A 24,825-nucleotide genomic window follows, 5' to 3' on the forward strand; every position below is an offset into this window, starting at 1 on the left:
TCACATTGGGTGGTTTATTTCTTTACGGTAATATTACATTGTTTTTCACTGTTTTATTTTGACCATCATCTTAGCCACCGTTTCTGCTGTTAGAAAAACTAGACTCCTTATTAGCTGTATCATATTTGAAAAGGGCCAATGATTTTATGGCAGTAGGGTCAGACCCAGAGGGGTAGGGAACCTTGGCTCTCTAGCTGTTGCAAAACTACAACTCCCATCAAGCTTTAGCGTTGGCTGTCCAGGTATGATGGGAGTTGTAGTTTTGCGACAGCTAGAGAGCTGAGCTTCCCTACCCCTGGGTTAGAGCATTTCCAATACAGCAAGACATGTGTGGTGTTCCCAGTAGTTATTGTTACTGTTGAGCGCATCTCTCAAAATGTTCGGATTCAGCAACATTATCTGAACCCAAACGCTCAGCGTTTCATTCTTCACAGCTGCAGAAGTTGCATCCAACTTCAGCTACAAGTATTAAAATGCTGAACGATCGGACTTGAGCTCCTCTCTACTAACTAGAGCGTTATTACAGCTTCCATGCTGCTGTTGCTTTTTAGGCTGTACACAGACTGTGCAGGAACTCCTCTGTATGTGCAGACACCATAGACATTAGGCTACTCTCACCTGCTCTGGGAGAACTATTACAGATTCAGTTTGCAGAGTAGAAAAATGTTTACATAAGATAAGCTGTATAATGAGCAGATATAGTACTAATCCTCGTGTACACACATCATCCTATCCTGAAAAGTCACCTAAAACAGGTACATTATCATCGATATCTGATGAAGACTTCAGCATTTTTGTGTGTTCACATTGTTCAGATTTTTTATTGCAATTATTGAAAACAAAACCAGGAATAGATCTGTAAAGGTCTTTTATTTGTTATTTAAATTGTTTTTATGCTAAACATTTAAGATTTTTTAGTATTTTGTTTTCTAATTTTTCTTGTTACTAGAAGTATTTTAGAATCCTAAAATCTTGCAGTTTTAATTCTGATCACTTAGCAGAGGCTTCCTGTTCAGTACAGATCACTTTAAAGCATTCTTATCACCTGCTGGATTACAGTGATATACACAGTATATAGATAACCTGCCTTATACAATAGTCACCCATCCCCTTTAGAATGAACTGCTTAGCTCACACAGCATGCCCAGAAAACCCTCCCAGTTCTAGTAAATCAAGCCTGTGCCAGTCTATTGTGTCTATGTCCATGGGGTTTGTAGTAAAGCCTATCTATAAATGGTGTTAACATCTCCTTAAAGAGGGCAGCCCCTGTCATGTGCTTAAATAATAATAGTGCTTGAAAAAGCACTATATTGTAATCCGTATTTTTTTTTTTTTTTTTTTTTAAATACATTCTTTAACAGCATCCTTGGCAGGTCAGGGTTGGGGACGAAACTCCATAAATGCGCAATGTGATAAAACATAAGAAGAAACAAGATAGTGTCCATGAAGACCACATGACAGATCCCGCCACCAACCCCCAAACCCACTTTTCAAACATCGAAACAGAGAAAAGAAGAAGATGGAGTAAGCCTACTCCAGAGCTTAAAAGGTTCCAAAATAAGAGGACAGCAATAGAGGAAGAAAGTAGAAAGAAGGGAACGAGGGGGGGGGGGGCGCAACATGAGACAAGGGAGAAAAGACAAGGGAGGCCCGGAGGTAACCAAAGCCGGACTCATCACTCAGCAGGCGGAGCGGATTCTCTGAGAAGCTCAGTATAATCAGAGGTTTGCTGAAAGTCCATTCAGGAGAGCAAGGTCCGATAAAACTGGGCATTGGACCTCTGGGGGGGGACCTCCACCCATTTCCAGTACAGAGGTATGCAGGCCCACACCATCATGAGGAAACGCAAGACAGGCCGGCGGTATTTTTTTTGTGGACATGTCGCTGTGATGGAGAAGGAAGAGTGCAGGCGTAAAGTCTATATTAACTCCAGACACCTTTTGAGCTACATCCTGAACTGTATTCCAAAAAGAGGTGAGTGAAGGGCACGACCAAAATATGTGCAAGAACGTGAGCTCCGCATGTCCAACAGGTAGGATCAGCCTCGGGCCAAATCGTATGCAGTTTAACGGGAACCCTGGACCAGCATGAGACTATTTTATAGCCAGCTTCCTGAAAACGGGAGCTAATGGAACATTTATGTGCCAAAGTGAGAATATCAGTACGCTGGGCTGGGGTCAACGACAGCTGCAGGTCCTCTTCCCATTTGGTCAGGAAAAGGGGAGGCTCATGATCCAACGGCAACATCGATTCCTTATATATTAGCAACAGAAGTGTGGGAGAGAGCCCTCTTCGGCGCACAGTGCTTCAAAGTATGTCTTTAAAGAAGGGATCTGGTTAGGGGAAGGCAGTGTGCGAAGGTAGTGGGTTGTGGGCTGGTTAGCTTGCCAGGAGCCCAGTGGAATCGGGTCAGGCCAAGCAGCTTCTTACAGCCATTCTTCTGCGATTAATACAGCCCAAACTACTTTGCACACAGACTCAGTGACAGGTGTGCAATCTATTTTTGGTTCCGATCGGATTTGTTGTTTTTAAGATTTACGTTTAAAGACCCCTATTTTCCCATAGAAAATAATGGCCACACTGTAAACACTAACAGCCAATCACAGCACATATGCAAATAGCTAAAATGTAGCAGCCAATAGAGAGTCTAAGGTCTTGTCAGTCAATGCCTCACATCATCCACAGTCACATGTCTACTATTGGCCAATAGAAGATGGAAGATCCTTAACGATTTTGTCTCACTGACAGGAGTAAGATTGTCATGGTAACCGAGCAATGATCTTTACCATTATAAGTAACAAAGTTCAGTCAGTAAAGTAGCAGAGCTGAGCCAGCCATGTAGCAGAGCCGATAACCGCCCTACGTAGCAGAGCTGAGCCAGCCGTGTAGCAGAGCCGAAACCCGCACTACGTAGCAGAGCTGAGCCAGTTGTGTAGCAGAGCCAACACCCGCACTACGTAGCAGAGCTGAGGCAGTCGTGTAGCAGAGCCAACACCCGCACTACATAGCAGAGCTGAGCCAGCCATGTAGTAGAGCCAACACCCGCACTACGTAGCAGAGCTGAGGCAGCCATGTAGCAGAGATGGCACCAGCACTACATAGAAGAGCTGAGGCAGCCGTGTAGCAAATCTCTTTTAAAGGGATGATACCCAAGCCACTCTTAAAAGGGCGGTACCCAAGTTGCTCTTAAGGGGACGGTACCCAAATCGCTCTTAAAGGGGTTATCCAGCGTTACAAAAACATGGACACTCTTCCAGAGACAGCACCGCTCTTGTCTCTAGCTAGGGCGAGGTTTTGCTGCTCAGTTCCATTGAAGGGAATGAAGCTTAATTGCAAACCGCACCTGAATTAGAGACTGTTAAAGCAGCGCTCTTTTCAAGCACTATGTATTTCCCTGGAAATGCAAATCTAGTTCAGTTTGCAGTTCTCTTATGTTGACTGCCGAGATTGATTTGCACAAGGGACGATGTCCGGACTCTATATACTGCTTTAGTCACCTGTTGTCATGTTAAAAATTCTCAGAGCTAGACACAAATTAAAAATGTGCGTCTGCTGGTAGGCGTCATGAAGTTCTGTTGTTCCAAGTTAGAGATGAGCGAACCTAGAGCATGCTCGAGTCGATTCGAACCCGAACCTTCGGCATTTGATTAGCGGTGGCTGCTGAAGTTGGATAAAGCCAGAAGGCTATGTGGAAATCATGGATATAGTCATTGGCTGTATCCATGTTTTCCAGACAATCTTAGAGCTTTATCCAAGTTCAGCAGCCCCCGCTAATCAAATGCCGAACGTTCGGGTTCGCTCATCTCTATTCCAAGTCTTGCTACAAGCTGATTCCTGTGCATGCACTGAGGCAATCCCTGAAGCATGAAGAAACGGCACACATGCATGACCTAAGTTCAGTTCATATGAACATTGGGGGAGGGAGGCATAATACAGCATTCTGTACTTGTGGGCTGCATGTACTGTAAACAGTTGGTCTCTTATAATTTACTTCTTGTACATATTCATCAGCCAACAACTTAAGACAGCTTGTGTTTTTCAGCTTCATCATAACCTTGGCTAAGGAAAGCAAGTCTTCCAAATAATCATCTCTGTGCAGTCATATTAGGGCTCAGCTTAAATGACGATGGCTTCCTTTAACATACTGCAAATTTCCTGTTATGGCCCTTAATAAAGTGCTTATGCAGCAGCCTTTTTATTTAGAGTACTAGGGGAAGGGAACAAGGAAAGGATAATTCCCTCAAGGGAAAAAAAAAAATCTACAATATGCCAAAGGAAAGGACACCATAGGTCTCTATTGTACAGTGATATGCTAAATATACTCCCTGTATGTAATGGGGGAAGACAAACCTAATATGAATTACCTACAGGAATGACCAACCTACCCAGCATTATTATTATTATAACATACCCTAATGGTCCTTTTACACGGAAAGATTTATCATTCGAATTTGCACGATAATTATACGTGTAAACGCAGCGAACGATCAAGACGACGAGCGAGAGATCGTTCATTTTGATCTTTCAACATGTTCTCAAATTACCGTTGGTCGTTCGCAAAAAATTCACAGATCGTTCCGTGTAAACATTCTTTCAACGATTTCACCTATGTGTGAGATAGGCTTAAGCGATCGCATTACAATTTTTCCGTACGATGTATCGTTCCGTCTAAACGCTGATCGTTATTAAAAAAACATTGTTCATTCAAAATCGTGCGATCGGGCGAATTATCGCTCCGTGTAAAAGTACCATTAGGGTGCATGCGCACCGAGCAATTCTCACTGATTCCGTGAGGAATTGAGGAGGAAAGATTTAGGCTGCATTCACACAGTGATTTTCCTGGTGCGTTATTGTGATCCGCTAGCTACCTCAATGATCCGTGCAACAAAACAGTCCGTTTTGAATCCATGTCTTTCACGGATCTGTTTGAAGCATTTTAAATTACTTTGATTACATCACATCCGTGTTTTGCATGGATGAACACTGATGTCATATCCATGAAAAACACAGATCCCATTGATTTCTATGAGGAATCCTTTCTGTGCATCTGTTTTTTTTTGTTTTTTTTAACAGCACAATCCGTAAAATCACAGAACGTCTGAATAGCCCAATAGAAAGCAATGGGCTGTAAAATTGTCCATGCGCACGGACAACTTCCCAGAATGTGTGAATGCAGCCTTTTGCTTGAAATTCCTCTCCTAGGGTGGGTTCACACTGAGATCCAAGTGGAGAAGTTCCTGCAGATTCCGTTGCTCGCCCCCACGCATCTCCACCCCTGCCATAGACTCCATTCTATGGTCAAGTGGATTCTGCCAAAAGAATTGACATGTCCGCCCAACCATAGAATGGAGTCTATGGTGGGCGTGAGCGGCAGAATCTGCAGGAAATTTTTACATGCGGATTCCTCAGTGTGAACTCATCCCTATTCTGCTCTGGCAGAAAAGGAGCAGAATTCAAGCGCCATTGACTTCTATAGGATTCCTCTAGCGGAATCTGCTCAAAGAATTGAAATATCAATTTTGGCGAGAAAGCGGAGCGGTGACAAATATTGCTGTGTGAGTGAAAAGCCCATTCAACACAATAGTAAAATCAAATGGTCATTTTTTACAGCCAGAATTTTGAGCAGATTCCATGTGCATTGATAAATCAGGGTTAAATTCTCCAAAATAGAACATCTGTCAGTACCACAAGTTCTATGAATATACAGTTTTATATCAAGGCATTAAAAGCATCCTGGGAAGCTGATGAACCAATAAGAGCAACTATTAGTTGCCTCTTCACAGTGCAGTGCTGGGAAGATGTCGTCCTGTCGGAGATTGGCTGCTCCCCCGCACATGCGCAATTCGGCTGGCCATCCTGACAGTGAGAAGAATCCTGCTGCAGCCAAGTTATCATCCGAGGTCACTGACAAAAGTTATGTATGATGAAACCTTTGCTGCAACAGGATTCTTCTCACTACAGCATGACAGACAGCTGACAGACAGCCGAATCACGCATGTGCAGTGAAGAGGCCATTATGCCTAGTGGGCTGGGTGGGACGCGGTGGTGCTACGAGCAAAGCCTCAAATGCTCTTAAAGGGGTTATCCAGCGCTACAAAACATGGCCACTTCTTCCCCCCCCCCCCCCCCCCCCCCTACTGTTGTCTCAGTTTGGGTGGGGTTTTAAAACTTAGTTCCATTGAAGTAAATGGAGCTTAATTGCAAACCACACCTGAACTGGAGACAACAGTAGGGGGAAGTGGCCATATTTTTGTAGCACTTGATAACCCCTTTAAGCCATATATTTGCATAGGGGCAATTAAGAAATCAGGAATGCGGGGGGAGAAGAAAAACCATTAACAGCAATCTGCTCATAAGGTAAATAGCTTCTGTAGCATATCTGCAGGTTCTCTGGGCAGGACCTGCTGATAGTGCCAAGTGGCATTGTCATAAATTATGACATCTAGAACATTGATGAGGTCATGTTTGCAATTTACATTATAGTTCTGCTTTAAAAAAAACAAAAAACCCTATACTAAAGTAAAATCCAGTTCCAATCCTCCTCCTTGGTTGCAGGGAAAAGCCTGATTTAGTCCTGGAAAATTGGGAGAAGCTTCCCAGGATTGGATCCAGCTTTTCCCAGCACCCAGGGAGGAGCAGCAGTCAGTTATAAAGCAGCAGGCTGATGAGCCGATTGCAGAAATAAAGTGCTTCTTTTACTGTAAATTTGCTCATCTGCTCATCTCTACTTAAGACTTCCCCACATAGGGTTTTTTAATATTTGACATCCCTAAGTACCAGAAAGTGGATTTGTAAAATCTAAGTTAGCGCTGCCAATTACCTGGCATATCAAGTTTTGCTTGGTTAGGCTCTGTGTGTTCAGACTACAACTGATCACTAGCATGAGCTTGGAGAAGTGACCACCAAGCACGTTCTTTCTTGGCCCCCCCCCCCCCCCCCAGCTCTGTGCCACCCCAACCTGCAGTAAGTCTACAGGGGCTGCAGATTTTTCTGTAGAGCTGCAGGCAAACAGTACCCAGTGGCAAGTCCAGTTGGTGCAGATTTGTCACTGCAGAAATGCTGCAGAAGTACAGAACCTAAGGGTTTTGTCCTGCATATTTTGAAATTAACCCCATAACATTTAGTCTTTGAGTCTTCTTGGTGTAATAAGCCATTTTAATATACGAGAAGCATAGAAGGCCACATTTTAACATAAAACAGCTATGTAAAAAGTTACATTTTATTAAATTTAAAAACAGCAAGTACAGGTCTTCCTTCTGATACTAGTCATCATCACTCTCTTCTTCCTTTTTGCCACTTCTATCCTGCATCCTAAAGAAAAAAAAAAAAAAAAAAAAAAAAAAGTTTACACTGCATGTATGTCATATATTATATTTAGGGTGCAGGGTGCATTCTACAGGCAAGGTAATTTTATGGGTCTTAAAGTGTTGTCTGACGCACTCGAGTCCCATTACATTCAGGTCCTCAAAATGAAGTGGTGCCTGCTGCAGTATGGAGTGTAACACCCCCCCCCCCCCCCCCCCCAATTACCCTTTAAGATAGGTGTGAACATCATTGTAGCCGTGGTAGTGAGCCACATGAACGAGGATGCCAGTAGCGCAGCGACCATCCCGTTGGCGACAAAAACTACAGTTACAGATTCCTCTACATGGTGGGCAAGTCCAGTCCTAGAAAGATGAAAAATGTTATGGTACATACATTTTAAATGCTGAAGTGATAGAATTACACATCCAAATCCAAGTACTGAACATATTTAAAACCTGCTTTAGCAAGATACAGTCCCTCACTTAGTCTAATAGCCCTATAGCACGGAACGATTATCATTCCTAGACTAGCTCCAACGACTGCTCGTTTAACGAGCACTTTACGATTTTTTAAGCGAACAATAAACAAATACGTGAATAATATCTGTAGTGTAATTTTTTTGCGGTTGTTACATGGTCGTTTAAAACGTGGGGAAATGTAGGTAGACATTAAGGACTGAAAGATTTTTTTATTCAACGAAAAGATTAGCGAATTGTTGAAAAACCAACGATTTTTCTTCGACATGTTAAAAAAACTAGTGAACTCGACAATTTTGCTGTTGTCGTTTGCCCGTTAACAGCTATTCCACAGAACGAATATCGTTGACGAGCAGTCGTTTGAACGATTTTATGAACGATAATTGTTAAAAAGTTAGTGGAATAGGGCCTTTAATTATGGCTGAGATTTTACAATGTGTACCTAGCATACCTGTGGGTTAGGTTTTATCCTTGTGGAAAAACAGTCTGGGGCTGAAAACATACAAAGCACCTGTGAACAGCTGAGGTTCTCCCTTTGAAGTTTTGTTGCAGAGAAGACAATGGGATTTTCCTTTCGAGTGTTATTTGATGATTGCACCCCTCTGATGAGCATTTTTAATTCTGGCTTTGTTCTTATGGTAAACTATAACCCTCTGTAGGTCTTTTAAAAGTAGATTAGACTCCTACAGCCCCTACTGGTTGCACTGTATTCTGGGAATGATAGTGTGTCCATAGCCTGTAAGGCCATTATATGAAAACAAGGCACCCTTGATCTAACTTACAGTGTTGCTCTATATAATGCTATCAGAACTGGCTAATCCATGTTGGACTTGATTCTGCCTATATTTGGGAATTTTACACATTTGTCCATCTACTTACAGGATTTAGAAGAGCCTCCCGCACGTCTTCTCCATATCTGTTCCTGAGACACGGCCCACAGAACTGGCCTTGGATTCCACGACACTCTTTGTTGCGGCAGTTTGTCTTTGTATCTAGAGTTTTCTGTCGGCACTGATGACAAGTGGAACCCTATAAAGGGTAAAATGGCATGTACACATCAGAATAGGCAAGGGTAAAGGTTATATTTATACCCACACAATTACTTGAAATCCATTTAACTGGTTATTATAATACAGTAAGGTTTTAGGATACTATAACACTTCTATGTAAAAAACGCAAGCCATCTCTTCAGAAGCACTCAAGTGCTGTGCCCCTTAGAGCTGGGTTGGCTTTGCTCAGTCTATGGGAAAATTGTGTACAGTTATGCTATGTCACTGGAATGGCTCTCACCTGCACAGCGTTGTACACCTTATCGCTCACATTATCAGCAACATTATTCAGTTCATCTCCTGTAATATCCTCCACTGGTCGCACAACATGTGGAATGGCATGGATGCTGGGCCGAGCAGGTCGCCTTCTCCTCATCATTTGTTCTCTATTTTGCTCAAGATTTTTCTCCCTCTGCCATAATAAAAGCAAATCTAAGTGTGTTTTTGCCATAAGTTCTCACCTTTCCATAATTCATTGCGTGTGTTATTTCACCACAATGTGCATTTTGTCAGGTTGATGTTGCTGGTGCTGCCTGTGCATCCATAAGATCAGTGGCAAGAATTACACAACCCTGCACCTTCAGTTGTAGCATTTCTACCCTATAGACCACAGCATTGATGACACCATTTTGCACCACCATCTTACCCTACAGTTTTTTTTTTTTATTACTATACATACCCACCCTGCCAGGCCAACTTCAAACACCAGAAAATAGGCCAAAGTCATACTTTCCGGGATTCAATTTTCTTCTATACATGCAATTTACAATCTGCATAGCTTTCTGGCACCAGTTGATTTATAAACAAGAACCTCAACCTAATGTTGATAGCCCATTAAGACTATGCCATCAGTTTTAAAAATCTTGACAATCCCTGATTTATACTGTGTGGTATACATATTTCAAGGTAGACATGCATTTAGATTGATGCATCAGTTTCTTACTTCTTCCACAAATCGATCATTGACTCCAGGTTCACGTACTGGTGACCCCCCCACTGCATTAGCACGCATCAAGCGTCGAGGTCTAGAGGCTCTCTCTGGATTCCTCCTAGGTTGAACATTTGCAAGAGATTCACGCGGACGTCTTTTGTATCTCTAAATGAAGAGTCACCGTACAAGAGTTAGTACACAGAACAGTATTTAAGCTAAGGACTGAAGTTTATACAGAAGCATAGCTACTATGGGATACTCCTTTTCCAACAAGCCTCTTATACGCTGCTAAGGTGGGAAGTCCAAAGTAGAAACCCAGTGGCCTAAGGCCTGTTGCATGCAAGTGCGTTGTGAACGTGTGTAATACAAACAGTGGTACCTGTGTTCTCGAACTTATTGGCTAAGAAACCAATCCTCCAACCACAAACACACGGGTGTGAGGGCGCAGGTCCAACAAAATATTAAAAGCTGAAAAAAGTTAAAATTTAATACCCAATGAGTTTTGAACCGCTCGGTTCCTTTCTCAAGAGTCATGAAAGTAACTGGAGCGGTTCCGAAATGCATTGGGTCTAATAAATTTTTTCAGTTTTATTTTTATGTTCTTTTGTTGGACCTGTGCCCTCACACCTGTGTGTTTTGTGGTTGGAGGATTTGTTGCTTTATTGATCCCTGGAGGATATCGGCAGTGGCTGCGGTCTGTCTCATATGTGCGTCTGAGTGTTGTGCCTCCTAGCTAGCACAACTAAACCAGGTGAGTGTTACCTTTGTTTTTCCCCTTCCTTGGTTTTCTCTGGTTGATCCTCACCATGGAGCGCTGTCTCCTTTTTGTCTTAAATTGGTTAAGGAAGGCAGTTTGAGAACCAAGCAGTGTCTTCCCATAGGAAGTGTAAATGTTTAATTGGTTACTGTTTAGAATCCCCAGTACTGTAAAATATGGGAGGTGGTGGACTGATTGTACTACTGTATATGCACTCCTGCAGTCTTATACAGTATTGTATGAAGCCTCAGTGGTAAACTCAACAGGTACAATCCACATTTGCAAAAGTGTCCAGATACCGAGCAAAGTTTGAATTCTGAACCTTAAGTTTTCATTCAAATACAGCGGTAGTACTGTACTTCAAGACGGGGTTCCCGAGAAGTTTGAGAACCAACGCAAACTTTCCTTGAAAATACAGTTTGAGAACCAAGGTACCATTGTACACAGTTCAGGGATTATAGAAACCTTCGGGGCATTCTATGACCAAGATTTTTTCCACAGAGTCATATGACATTTCTTGTGAGGGGTGAATTTACACAGAGTTACAAGATCTGGAGGGGGTGGAGCATGACACAGGGTTCTTTAGTCTTCTTTGAATCACTTTACCAACCATGCTCAGCTGTGGCTGCACCATAGATGGGTTAGTAGTCTTACCTGAGCACTGGCACCCTGATCAGGCTCTGCCTTCAGTTGACCTGGGAGCTTCTCCAAGTCTGCCATAAGTCTTGCAAGCTGGAAAAAGCCAAGAATAGGAGATTAGACATTACGGTTGTCACTTCTAGGGAGCCCATCACCAGCATGATTAAACCACAGTGCTGTACAGCAATGCACCCCGAGCCCAGAAAAGGTGCTGGATTGTGGCACTAACTGCACAGTCTACCTCCACTCACTGAGAGGGGCCTGCAGCATCCTTGACTGTCACCCATTCCAGCAGTGGCTACAGGCCCACCCAGTAACTAGAGGTAGGCCATCTGGAAAGGGGCATGTATACAAGTTATAACTCAATAAGCAAAGACTAACCATAGCCTTGTTGTCCCTGATATTCTTGGCTCTCTTTTGTAAGAATTCATTCGGTGCCTCTTCCTCAGAATCACTTGGGGTTGCCATTGGCATAGGCTCCACTTCAGAGTCTGAAGAGGTGGAGCAGCTTTTACATTTTTCTTCTTCAGACTCACTTGTTTCAGACAGGTAGTCTGGCTTCTTCAGTGCCACCCTGAGGGAGTACCTTTGGCTTTTTTGAGGAACAGAGTCTTTAGATGACTTAGACATTTTGGCCTATAAAAAAAAAAAAAAAAAAAAAAAACACAATATATATATATCCACTGACAAGAGTCTTTACTCATGAAACCTGTGTTGGTAATGCATTATACCTGAGTACATGATCACTCACTCTCCCAGGTGATGCATGCCAACTCACATGTATAGTGCAGAGAAAATCAGAGTTAAACCCCCCCAGTTTACACATGGCACAGCCTTAGTACACCAACATGTGGTTATACAACACTGTTTCTAAGTTGATTGTTAACAGTATAGTGTTCTGGAATTAAAGGAGCTTTAAACATAAAACAGTCATAAAGTTTCATTGTAAAAACCATTGTTGCACATCAGTGTGGAGACCGTCCCATGTTTGGTGATGCCAATGCCTGTAGTTTCCTGCAAGTTCACCCTCAGACCAACACACACTACGGAATTAGCGCAGGATTTCAAGCAAGGTCGGCTTTGAGTTCCACCTGTCACATTGATTTAGTAGTACGTCTCATGCACACGCCACCATCTGCTATAATTCCATAGTGTGAATGGACCCTTACAGGATCAGACCAAAAAAAAAGAAAAAAATCTTAGGGGCCAGAACTGTACTCACTAACATTCTAAATCCATTTAATGACAGGTATACCTTCCTTCTGTAGGCTACACCCAAATCCAAAAATCATACAATCAAGCCTTGCAAAGTTACCATGAAACAAGGTTAGTGTGTAAATAAGCACAGTCTGTTCACACTGCATTTTTGTTGTCTAACAGAAAAACAGATACATCCTTTAGTAATTTTTCTATATATATGTAACAAACATTTAGCATAATCGGAAACAAAAATAAATAGTCAACCTCATGTGTATGCCAAGGAAAAATAAAATTAGTTTATGAAAAAATGTAGTGTGAACCCAGCCCTATAATTATATATTATAAGCAGTAGCCATTTGATAATGGCTAATAATCCCCTTAAAGGGGTTATCCAGTGCTACAAAAACAGGGCCACTTTCTTTCAGAGACAACACAACTCTGCTCCAGTTCAGCTGCGGTTTGCAATTAAGCTCCATTCAGTTCAATGGAACTGAGCAGCAAAACCCCGCCCAAGCTGGAGACAAGAGAGGGGCTGTCTCTGGAAGAAAGTGGCCATGTTTTTTGTAGCGCTGGATAACCCCTTTAACTCTAGACCACCAGGGATATCACTGTCTGCTAGATGACAAGACTGCATTTACATGATTAGATTTTACAGACCTTCGGACAGTTAAGACATGCAATGGTTTGTTTCCCCGCCAGGCATGATGTATCAATATCATGCCGGCAGTAGGTAAACTCTGAATCTCTGCAGTTCCATCATTAGGGTATGTTTACACTAAGTAAAACAGGCGCCTGTCTCAGTGTGGCATAGCCCATCTATGGGAGAGCACACACTCCTCCACAGCTTTCACTCTGCTCAAATTAGTGACGTGTCACTTCTGAGCAGAGGAGCGCGCTCCCTCTCATTCACATCGGGACACTGAGCACAGTGGGATTCCGTGGCGGAGAGGTCCGCTGTATTTGCTCAGTGTGAACATACCCTTACAGTGCCGCACAGATTCAAAGAGTTTCCCTGCTGCCAGGATGATATTGATACATCATGCCAGGCAGGGAAACAAACCATTGCATGTCTTCACTTAGGTCTGCAAAATCTACAGACATGTAAAGGCAGCCATAGGGTCATCAGTCTTTACCTTCATACATGAAAGATAACTATTCAGTGCAAATGCAGGACTGTGCTCATGATAGAGAGGTCCAAATTTTTTATTTAGATGGCATAAAAATCCAAGGGCTCTATTACACTAGACAATTATCAGACATACGTGGCCAATTATTTGGTGTAATAGGTTATGTTAACATGCACAGTGTCTGTTGCCAGATGTCTATCTGATTCATTACTATTGCAACATTTCTGCTCACATACCAATCCCCTACAAATGTGCAGGCGATCACTGTGTAACAAGGCATGGAACACCAACCCCACACTCCAGAATACCCCTTTCATACAATTCCTTACATCCAGGGCCATATTAACAGCTGCTGCCCTAGGCACTACACCTGCAGACACCCCATCTTCACCCAATTAGCATCATGATTTTCTAGTTTCTGATTAGTCATAGGCCACATGCCCACATTAACTGTACATCACCACATGCAGCCGAAACCAGACCCTCATGTGGTAACCAATAGCCGTATGGCCAATAATCCAGGCACATGACTACTGGGGAAGAGATGGGGAGTGTGGTCTCTAAACACTGAAATATTGTTTGAATCACATTTTTTATGTTTAGCTGCTTAAAATGTCCACATTAAGTGATTAGAGCCATCTGCATATTGTGACAGTTCTCACCACAGGATTGGTAGGTAATAGCTCCACCATATCAGACCTGAACAATACTGCCTAGTGCTAAATACAGCCATGCTTACATTTACTCCCTAAACTGCATAAGTTAGTAAAAGAATTTAAATGAGGTTTGCAATAGGAATTCTGCATTATTTACCTCAGAGCTCAAAAGAGGTTTCCTTACTCAGTTCAACAGAGCATATAAGGCACAGACTTTCAAAAAGCAACACTCCACATTCATTCTAGCTTTACCATAACTCATCTTTTACTAGATTATTATTATTATTATTACACACACACACACACACACACACACACACACCAGAGAATCCACATAGAAATAAGAAAAACATACAGTTATTATGACCCACTTGCTTCTGCTTGGCACAACTCCAGGCAAACTCCAGACATCATACTAGGGGCAGCCTGATCTTCTTATACACAAGGGCTGTCTCCTCTGGATTGCCTGCAGCTGGCTCACTAATCACCTTCTAACCAGGTGTGTGCATTTCCCACATAATACACTAGGTGGCACCATTCCCCACTTGGGAGAGAAAAATATTACTACATGCTATAGTACTCTTTTAATTATCTAAGCCTGAGTTCACACATTATTTTGGTCAGCATTTTTAACCAAAAACAGGAATAGATCTAAGACACAGAAAAGGTACAAGTCTGCTTTTATTATAGCTTTTATTTATAGTTCTATAGTTAGGAGTTGGTTCACTCCTGATTTTAGCTGGAAATACTGACCAAAAGAGTGCCCAAAGTACTACATGACCCAGTATACGTTATACCTGGTATACAACTACATTTGCAAATGATATAAAATGAAATAACAAAAAGAGTCAGCATCTCCAAGCACAATGTACAGGTGTGGGCTGCTGTCATTTGTGTGTCACTTGTTTGCATTGCATGTGGCTGGGTTCGCACTGTCCCTTCAATGTGTGTGTTAAAGGAATAAAATGGATGCAAAAACAGATAGTAAAAGCAGATGCCATACTGCACTGTATGCCATACTGCAGAATCCATTTTCCATTGACATACATTATAGAAAAAAAACGACAGATCGTTTGTTGTTTTTTTTTACATACACAAAAATGTACATTAAACGGAAACAGTTAAACAGATGGGAAAACGCAGTGTGTAGCCAGCCTTTTATAGGCATACAGTTGCATAGATCTTCGGAGATACAGGGTGGGGCACATGTTCTGTTCTGCTATTAGGGGTGTGCGCCTAGCATTAGGGTAGCTTAAAGTGTCACTGTCGTGAATTTTTTTTTGCAGAAATCAATAGTCCAGGCGATTTTAAGAAACTTTGTAATTGGGTTTATTATCCGAAAAATGCATTTTTATCATGAAAAAGCAGTTTGAAGCTCTCCCCCCTGTCTTCATTGTTCTCCTATGGAGAGAGCTAAAGAAAAGACCAAAACAGGACAACAAAGAGTTAATCTACAAATCCCTCACGGGATATCTCCTGTGACAGTCACTAGTGACCTGTCTGAGCTCAGATTACAGCTGTCACCCAGCTCCGTGCCTGTAATCCTCTGTTATCTGCTTTCTGCTGCCGGCTAACTCCCTCCTTCCTCCTCCCCCCTCCCCTCTCCCTAGAACAGACAGGGGACGTCTCCTGCAACAAGTCACAATTTTCAGATTTTTCAGAGTGGATGAAAAAGAGGAAGGAGGGGGGGACCTGGGAAAAGGCTTTTTACATGCAGATAATGGCACATTTGGCTAATAAACCCAATTACAAAGTTTCTTAAAATCGCCTGGACTATTGATTTCTGCAAAAAAAAAAAAATACGACAGTGACTCTTTAACACGTACCGGATCCACACTATGATTTCACACTGTGATTTTCAGCGAAATCCCGGATTTGCAGCGGATCCCCTTTAACCCGCCCATCCGCAGCCCCGGCCCTGAGCATACATTACCTGCTCATCCTGTATGGGACCCGACCCCTTTAACCCGCCGCCGCCTGCCCGCCCGCAGCTTCAAGCATACATTACCTGCTCGGCGCCGCAGCTGTGTAAAGCTGCCAGCTCCCCTCCTCTTCAGCCAATCAGTGCTGCCGTGCACTGATTGGCTGAAGAGGAGCGGGGGGAGTCGGGAGCCTCAAACAGCGGGCGGCGGTGGGGGGTTAAAGGGGATCCGCTGTGTGTATGGGACCCATTCAGCTTCACAGTACAGGATCCACAGTGGATTTTGCTGCAAATCGCAGCATTAAATCTGCTACGGATCCGATATGTGTGAAGCTACCCTTAAAAGGAATCTTCTCTGACATTTTTTTTATTGATGGTCTCACCTCAGGTGTTCGTTAGCACCACAGCGTCCACATACACAGAGAGCAGAGCCAGAAGCAGACAGTGCCATACATTGTGTATTGGCCATGGTGGGTAACTGAGTGCTCTTCTTTCTCAACCGGTCACGTACTAGGTTGTCCCTGGTGACGCCACTTCTGTGGTGGTTGGTCAGTGATATAGTACAACTCAGCTGGTGATGGTAGTGTTGGCTGGCTATACTGTTCCCCTGAAATGGTTGGCGACCTGCTGACTTGTGATGGGTCCCTTTGGCTCTTGTCACAGTGTACCGGAGTGGGAAGATGACCCACCTGGACTGTCGGTACCGCCACCCACAGAAAGGGGAGAATAACCCAAGGAATGTAGCCGCTATGTGTAGGTGCTGGGGCAATGATCACTAAGTCCCAGTGTAATAAATAAAATGGCTTTACTGTCTCTTGCAATACAGGATAGCTTCTCAATAGGTGATTTCTGTGATACAGACTTGAGCTCACTGAATCTGTACTAGGAGATGCTTTAAGTGCTGAGGTAGAATAGCAGTGCTGGTTTAATTTAGTGTTGAGGAGTGTAGAGGAGTTTGTCGGGAGAGCCCCAACCCAGTGTAGTAGTGTGCTTTGCCGGAACTTGAGGAGAGAGTACTGAAGAGAAGAAGACTTGAGAGAAGAATAATTATGCCCGTGTTTGACTAAACCCGTCCTAGGAGGGTGACACAAGCCCCAGACTATGTTACCTGGGCGAAGCTAAGTGTCTGAGCATGTCCCGGTTTCACCTGTGCTGTGAGATAGAGTACGTAGACCTTGGTTACAGTAGCTTTGCTCGAGCCGGGTCAGTTCTTATGCCTTAGGATACCACCCTGCACTTTTAAGAGAGGTTTACAGCGTGGGCTGGGGTGATCTCTGACTTGTCCTCCTTTAGGGGTTTAACACTGCATAGTGTCTGTGGTTATAGCTTGTAAGTGAAAAGGCTCTGGGTTCTCCATACACGTGTGTCTCTGTCCACTGTCCACAGCTGGTTTGTCCCAGACAGGGAACCTGGCAGAGCCAGGCCCTGGCTTAGTACAGCAGAGATGCCTGGTCTGTGTGTGTCCTACTCTTTGGAGAATCAGAAGGAAACTGACTGGCTGGCTGATGCTACACTAAGAGTCCCTATGAGTGGTGGAGAAGAGTGTGTGCAGAAAAGGAGAATAGGAATAGGTAGAGAAGAAGAAAGAAGCATCTCCACTGGTCCACAGAATAACATAACAAAAACTGTAACCCTATAATAACTACAGCTATCAGTAAGGGTATGAACAAAAAGTTTCTGCAACATGTCAAAAGTATTTTTTAATGACAGGGACACTGCAATGTTGGCTATGATAAAAGCAGACAGGCAGCATCATAGCTTGTGACATATGGGGTACTGTGTTATCACAATACAGAGTATACTACTGTATATCTTTTAGTATTTTCTTTATTCACACATGGAAGATAATATTAGCACAATATGTGTCTTATAATCATGGCTTGTCTCTATTCTTGTGCCCACTGACTGTAGGGTCCTTACCTCCTTCACAATGTTCCCAGAACAACACTCCTCCAGCATATCTCAATGGCCAAGATACGCCCCTTGTTTGGTATCCTTGAGAATTCTTTCCTCCCATCCAAGACCTGCTGGTTTTGAAAGGAGTGAAGTGAGGTTTATGTATGAATTTAATAAGAGAACAAGGATTAAGAGAATAGACACAATAGGGACAACTACCAATGATCTGGAATACAGAGGAACAGACATAGAACCTACATTACCTCTGCTGGTGATAGGAATGAATCACATGGAACTGAACTTTATTATACACTTGATCCTCTTCTTAGCTTTGCTCCAAGGTAAGGTCTGTGTATATGGTCAGGATCTGATGAGGATACAGGCTCAGATTCGGAGTTGAATTTTGGCAGCGCCACAAAAAATATGATTTGTGGAAGTTGTGTGCAGCCTTTTTCCACATATTGCAAAAGCAGAAGACCCAATGAATGGACATGGGGCTAATCATTCAGATCAATGGCACATCTGCAGCAGAAATCTGAGTATCAGAAGAATTTCTGCTACGAATCGTCTTATAAAATACAAGTCAGATTTGCCATAGGATCATTATAGGTTATAAAAAAATTATATATGTTAACTCTTTCATTTTTTCGTCTTCTCTATTTCTCTAGATGTCAATCTTAAAGGGATATCCTGTGCCATATTTGATAATTCGTCCTATTCTGTCGGGTTAAGGATAGCTCTATTTGGGGACATAACAGAACCAGGAAAGATACACTGCAATAAAAGCAACTGTTGTATGGGAATGTGGGAAATCAACAATGGAGAGATTCAGCTTGCTGTATTAGGTAAGAAGATGTAACAAGGTATGGGCTGGCAAGGGGAAATGAACCGTACATTACAAATGTAGTATCAGCTATTTATGTGTGAGAGAATACTTGTAAATATATAACATTATGTTAATATATGTATTGATCAGATTGATTTTTGAGTCATCTTTAACCCTATCAGTTGTATATCTACACAGTGGCCTGCTACTGGCCACCCATTGTAATGTACTCTACCAGTTTTTAAAGACTATGGGTATGTTCACACTGAGTAAATCAGAAGGAATTCTGAATCCCGCCTGTTTTAATGTGCCATAGCCTGTCTATGGGAGAGCACACGCTTCTGGGAGCGTGCGGTCTCCCAAAGAGAAGCTATGGCACACTGAGACAGGCCGGATTCCATGGCGGAAGGTTCCACCGCCTGTTTTGTTCAAAGTGAACATACCCTAAGGGGGAGATTTATCAAACTGGTGTAAAGTAGAATTGGTCCAGTTGCCCCTAGCAACCAATGAGATTCCACCTTTCATTTTCCAAAGAATCTGTAAGAAATGAAAAGTGGAATCTGCTTGGTTGCTAGGGGCAACTAAGACAATTCTACTTTACACCAGTTTGATAAATCCCCCCCTTAGTGATATAGTCAGTGTTTTGAGGAAAATAGCAACGATATAGCACTGGGCTGTATGAACGTTACTAACAGAATGCCACTAATTTCAGGGAACATGAATGAAGTAGAGGACAGACTGGTACAGAGGGAAGAGGACTCTGCTTACAATCTACATGGGGAGGGGAGGGAGGCAGTAGGGGAGGGGAGCAGCCATCCACAGTATGGTGCAGAGGTACCGTAGCAGAGTTATTGCAGGTAGCAGGCTTCAGAAGTGATGGGTTTTCAAGTTGCTTTTGATGGTTATAATGGTGGGTAAAGATGGCGATATACATTAGATATGTATTCAGTTGGGGACAGTCTCAAATGTCACAATTAACAGTTTAAATCCAACAATCTAAAAGGAAAACGGAACACAGATCTCCCCCCCCCCCCCCAAAAAAAAACGAAAAAAAATTACCCTGTTTTCTTTCATACGTGTCTACTAGAGACAAGCGAACCTGGAGCATGCTCGAGTCGTTCCGAACCCGAACTTTCGGCATTTGATTAGCGGTGGCTGCTGAACAGGGCCGGCGTCAGCACGTGGCGTACTCGGGCAAGTGCCGGGGCCCACAGCCTCTCAAGGGGCCCCCCGGCACTTGCCCGAGCAATGAGCCACTGGATATAGCCAGCAATGGGGCCCGCCGCATCCCCCGTACTCACTGTCGTGCCGACAGTGAGTACGGGGGATGCGGCGGGCCGCGTTGCTGGCGACATCCGGGGGGTGTGGCGTTGCTGGGCGGATGCGACGTCCTCAATGACGTCCTGGGCTGGGCCTTCCTCCGCAGCGCTTCAGGACGTGATCCCCTCAGCAGGCGCAGAGCGATGACGTCATCGCGCCTGCTAGCGGATCCGTCCCTGCTAGCAGAAGGGAGAAGCCAGGAAGAAGAGGACCGTCCCTTGGATTAGGTGAGTATGATTTTTTGTTTTGTGTTAAGGCAGAGCAGGGGGCATCTACTATGGGGCAGGGGCCATCTACTATGGGACAGGGTAGGGGTCATCTACTATGGGACAGGGTAGGGGTCATCTACTATGGGACAGGGCAGGGGTCATCTACTATGGGACAGGGCAGGGGTCATTTACTATGGGACAGGGCAGGGGAAATCTACTATGGGACAGGGTAGGGGTCATCTACTATGGGACAGGGCAGGGGTCATTTACTATGGGACAGGGCAGGGGTCATCTACTATGGGACAGGGTAGGGGTCATCTACTATGGGACAGGGCAGGGGTCATCTACTATGGGACAGGGCAGGGGTCATTTACTATGGGACAGGGCAGGGGAAATCTACTATGGGACAGGGCAGGGGACATCTACTATGGGACAGGGCAGGGGACATCTACTATGGGACAGGGTAGGGGTCATTTACTATGGGGCAGAGCAGGGGGCATTACTATGGGGACAGAGGGCATTATTACTATATGGGGGCACAGCATGGGGACACAAACCTTCTTACTTTACTGCACATGACACCAAGCAGCGGAGTTACTAATGTATAGGAGCCTATGGGCGGGGAAAAGGGAAGGAAGTTGCTGGAAATGTGCGGAGCCTAAGATGTTTGTCTCACAGGTTCTGAAGAGAAGAATTGTAGCTGGAAGAAATCATCATGGTGGTCTGGGCCGGATGGCGAGGAAACAGAGAGCGATCGCATCAGATCAAAGAAGACGTCACCTGTGAGTTACCGAATTATGTTTGTTGTTTTTTTTGTTATTTTGTCAAACTTTATTTGGTAGGTGTGCCCCGAGGTGAAAAAGGTAATCAGCAGTGTAGTATATACTTTTTATCCTTCTGTATGAGTGTGTATATATCTCTCCATTCTGTGTAGGTATACAGCAGTGTATTATATACTTATTATCCTCCTACTGTATGAGTGTGTGTATATATGTGCTCGAGAGATAGATATATACACACTCAAACAGGAGGGGGGGTAATAAGTATATAACACAGCTGATCCACTACACAGAATCAAGAGCTAGAGACCCTCTAACAATGATGCCATATAATTTGCTATTCAAAGGGGCCCGCCGAGGCTCTCTCGACCAAGGGCCCACAAAAACCTGGAGCCGGCCCTGCTGCTGAAGTTGGATAAAGCCCTAAGGCTATGTGGAAAACATGGATATAGTCATTGGTTGTATCCATGTTTTCCAGACAACCTTAGAGCTTTATCCAAGTTCAGCAGCCCCGGCTAATCAAATGCCGATCCTTCGGGTTCGGATTGACTCGAACTCGAACGCGGTTCGCTCATCTCTAGTGTCTACATATCTCAGCTCCCCATAATGTCTTTCTCAGACTACAGCTGAAACATCCTTAGTAGAGGGGGCTTTGGACATGAGATATTAAGACAAATCCCCCGCCAGCGCCTTTGCACACCTCTACATAAATCCTCATTTGCAGGAACCTCTTGCCACTCTATGCTGCCTGAGCCACCCTCACAGCATGATAAATCCCCCCCATGTATAATTGAGACATTTTAGCAACTTGCATAACAAAGGGGCCTAGCATAAACTAGACTAGACAGTTTAAAGATGCACTAAATTTTCAAATAGCCTGAGGCTATGTTCACACAGCGTAAAAGTACGGCCGTTGTTGCCATCGGCAACAAAGGCCGTACTTTGTACGGTGTGAAACACTGCCTAGTCTTCTATGGCATCCCGGCCGGAGCGTATACACATTGTATACGCTCCGGACAGGATCCCATGCAGCGCTGCAAAGAACTGACATGTCAGTCTTCTACGGCCGCAATTCAGTGAATTGCAGCAGAAAGACCTGTCAGTTCACACAATGAAGCGAGAGGTTCCAGCCGCTTGCTTAATTGTGTGCTATGGGGAGTGCTGATGCGGGCGCGCACTGATGTGCCCGCATCAAAACCCTGCAGCCAGAAAGATCATTCTGCCGGTACTGCAGTACCGGCCGGGATGATCTTTTCAGAGACCGGCCATTTCGTGATCCGGCCGAGTCACAGAGCGGCTGGTCTCATACGCCATGTGAACATAGCCTGAGTCACCGTTACAAATTTGGTGTATTCTTCAACTTTTTCATTTACATTTTTACAGATTTACACGTGTTTTTTTATTGTTACTTAGTATAGGTCTTTTTGACTGCCTAATACAGGGCAGTGTATGGACACAAACGAGCGCTGATCAGCGAAATTGGTGCAGGCTTGCACTGCCTTTACAAGGCATGATAAATCAAGTGACTAAGCCGCTAAAACAATTGCTGTATCATTTGGTTGCCTTGTGGATGGTCTGGCAGTGGTCTGAGCTATTCTTCTTACTTGTGTTGTATGTTTCATCACTGTTACTTTGCAGGCTGCTTTCCATCAAATGCTGTATGCAAATCTGACATCTGCGTTCCTGTCTACAAGCAAGGCAACTACCATTGTTTATGTTCCTCAGACATGTGTAATGCCAACATCAGCTTTTCTCGTCAACAGATTTCTTGTGAGTATATCACTGAATATTTACCAATGGCGGGGGATTTATTAGTCCCTTTGCCAGTACAGAGTGGCAACATTTACAAAGATGAGCTGTTTTTGTGCAAAAATCTTGCACAATTTGTCCACTCTGCACTGGGGTAGAGAATGATAAATGCCCCCCCAAAGTCATAGTAATATGCCAACTGGATTTATTTACTTTCACATTTATGTGTTGTTGTTGTTTTTTTTTTTTGCACAAAACCTAAAAAATCGGGTTTGACCCCTGAATCCCATCTACCATACACTCACTGTGCTCAATAAGGCTGTTATATAGGGGTGCTATTTGCATGGCCTTTGCACCAAAATCCTGGTTTAGGGATAACCATTGAATTTATTTCAGTAATTTGACACTGAAAACTGGTATCAGAAGTTTTATATAGTCAATGGTCCTGACTGTGGGGATGTTCACAGGCTGGCAAGACAGTATTCTTTTCCTCCTCAGGTGCCGTTCCACTAGGCCCTATCACTGACCGCCATCATATGCTCTTTTGTCATAACGTCATACCGTGTTTCATTTAGTCATAACATCATACCCTTTGTGTATACCACCGGGAGGGGAAGAAGAAACGGAAGCAAGGAGCAGTAAGTAAGCAGATCTTTCTGGTCTGCAGATTAGGTTTGGTCTGAGTCTGTTGTAAGACCAGAGTTTTGGGGGTCAGTTCTGAAGTTTGATGCCTCCCCTGCATTTATTTTTACTTTTGTGGGTTTGTTACTGTTGGTTGTATTTTTCCCACCCCTGTTCTAGATTTAAATACTGAATCTGCCCCTGGAAGCGGTACTTCACAAGAGATCCTGCAGGGGACGCCAGTGCGAACTGTGATACAGAGGGAGCCCAACAAGAGTGAGTACAGCTGACCCACATCTCTCCTTCCCTAACTCAATATCTTATTAGGGTGGGTTCATACTACGGAATTCTTGCGGATAAACTCTGTGGAATTCCGCCGGCTGTCCGTCAATTCTTTCGACGGGTAGCGGAATACGCCGGCCCATAGAATGGTGTCTATGGAGCCGGCCGAAAGGCGCGCGGATAGACAGCGGAATTCCGCGGACATTATCTGCGAGAATTCCTCAGTATGAACCCACCCTTAGACAAGAGGAGGAGGAGGATGGACTGTGACTGTCCAGTTGGACAGAGAGAGACTGGTAAACAGCTAGAGACTGGAGGAGTATATATATATATATATATATATATATATATATATATATATATGTATTTATCTTTGGTTTGCTCTTTGCCAGTGTAGTATATTTTTATGTGTTTATTCACTGCTCGTACAATACATATTTTTGTGTATGGTTTGTTGACTATTAGTATATATTTATCTATGGTTTGTTTACTGCTGGTCCAATATATGTTTTGTGGATACATGTGTATGGTTCATGCACTGGTGGCATACAGTATAATATATTAAAGGAGAGGTCAGGGGTCTGACTCTTTTTTTTTCAAAAGAGCCAAGGAGGAAGTGGCGGGGTCCGCTGGGTCATGGCGTTCTGGGCCTGCTCAGCCAGTCAGCATCCAAGGTGGGACCCCCGCTCAGACCAGAAAAGCGGTTTGGGGGCAGGGAACCCGAGCGAAGGACATCGAACCTGGGCTTGTCAGATCCTGGACTTTTCCTTTGAGCTTATCCCTTGTTACTGTATATTTATGAATTTAGCTAAATGTTTTTTTATGGTGTGCCAGGAGACTTCTATGAGTATATTTTCTGGGTATGGGCTGTGACCTATACAGAGATCATTGTGCAGAGTGGGGGGAGGAGGAAAGGGAGAGTGACCATCACCTATTGTGTATAGTGGAACCTGTGTTATCTATATCAAGCTATGTTCCCAAATAATGGCCCTTATTTTAAAATGACGGCCTTCATTTGTACAAGAAGTGCCCTTATTATGAAATAACAGTCGTTATTTGGCTTCAAGCGGACTTAAAGAGAC

General features: G+C 43.7%; 2 protein-coding genes across 3 annotated transcripts in view; one reads left to right on the forward strand and one right to left on the reverse strand.

The window, feature by feature from the left end:
* Positions 1-7,158: 7,158 nt before the first annotated feature.
* Positions 7,159-18,084, reverse strand: LOC138792596 (cell division cycle-associated protein 7-like). Its single transcript, XM_069970207.1, has 8 exons — positions 17,982-18,084; positions 11,539-11,793; positions 11,173-11,250; positions 9,774-9,926; positions 9,072-9,242; positions 8,661-8,810; positions 7,531-7,667; positions 7,159-7,311 (listed from the first exon to the last, which is right to left on the reverse strand). The coding sequence occupies exons 1-8, from the start codon at positions 18,018-18,020 to the stop codon at positions 7,263-7,265; spliced, it is 1,032 nt and encodes a 343-aa protein (XP_069826308.1). The 5' UTR covers positions 18,021-18,084; the 3' UTR covers positions 7,159-7,262.
* AMHR2 (anti-Mullerian hormone receptor type 2) overlaps positions 18,038-24,825 on the forward strand; it is a 33,959-nt gene continuing 27,171 nt past the window's right edge. For both annotated transcript variants that reach the window (XM_069970205.1, XM_069970206.1), the window contains exons 1-4: positions 18,038-18,298; positions 18,626-18,802; positions 22,730-22,861; positions 23,642-23,737. In XM_069970205.1, the coding sequence (XP_069826306.1) occupies positions 18,118-18,298; positions 18,626-18,802; positions 22,730-22,861; positions 23,642-23,737 (586 nt within the window). In that variant the 5' untranslated portion in view covers positions 18,038-18,117. The remainder of the gene's footprint in view (positions 18,299-18,625; positions 18,803-22,729; positions 22,862-23,641; positions 23,738-24,825) is intronic.

Source organism: Dendropsophus ebraccatus, chromosome 5 (assembly GCF_027789765.1).
Source record: "Dendropsophus ebraccatus isolate aDenEbr1 chromosome 5, aDenEbr1.pat, whole genome shotgun sequence".
NCBI lineage: Eukaryota > Metazoa > Chordata > Amphibia > Anura > Hylidae > Dendropsophus > Dendropsophus ebraccatus.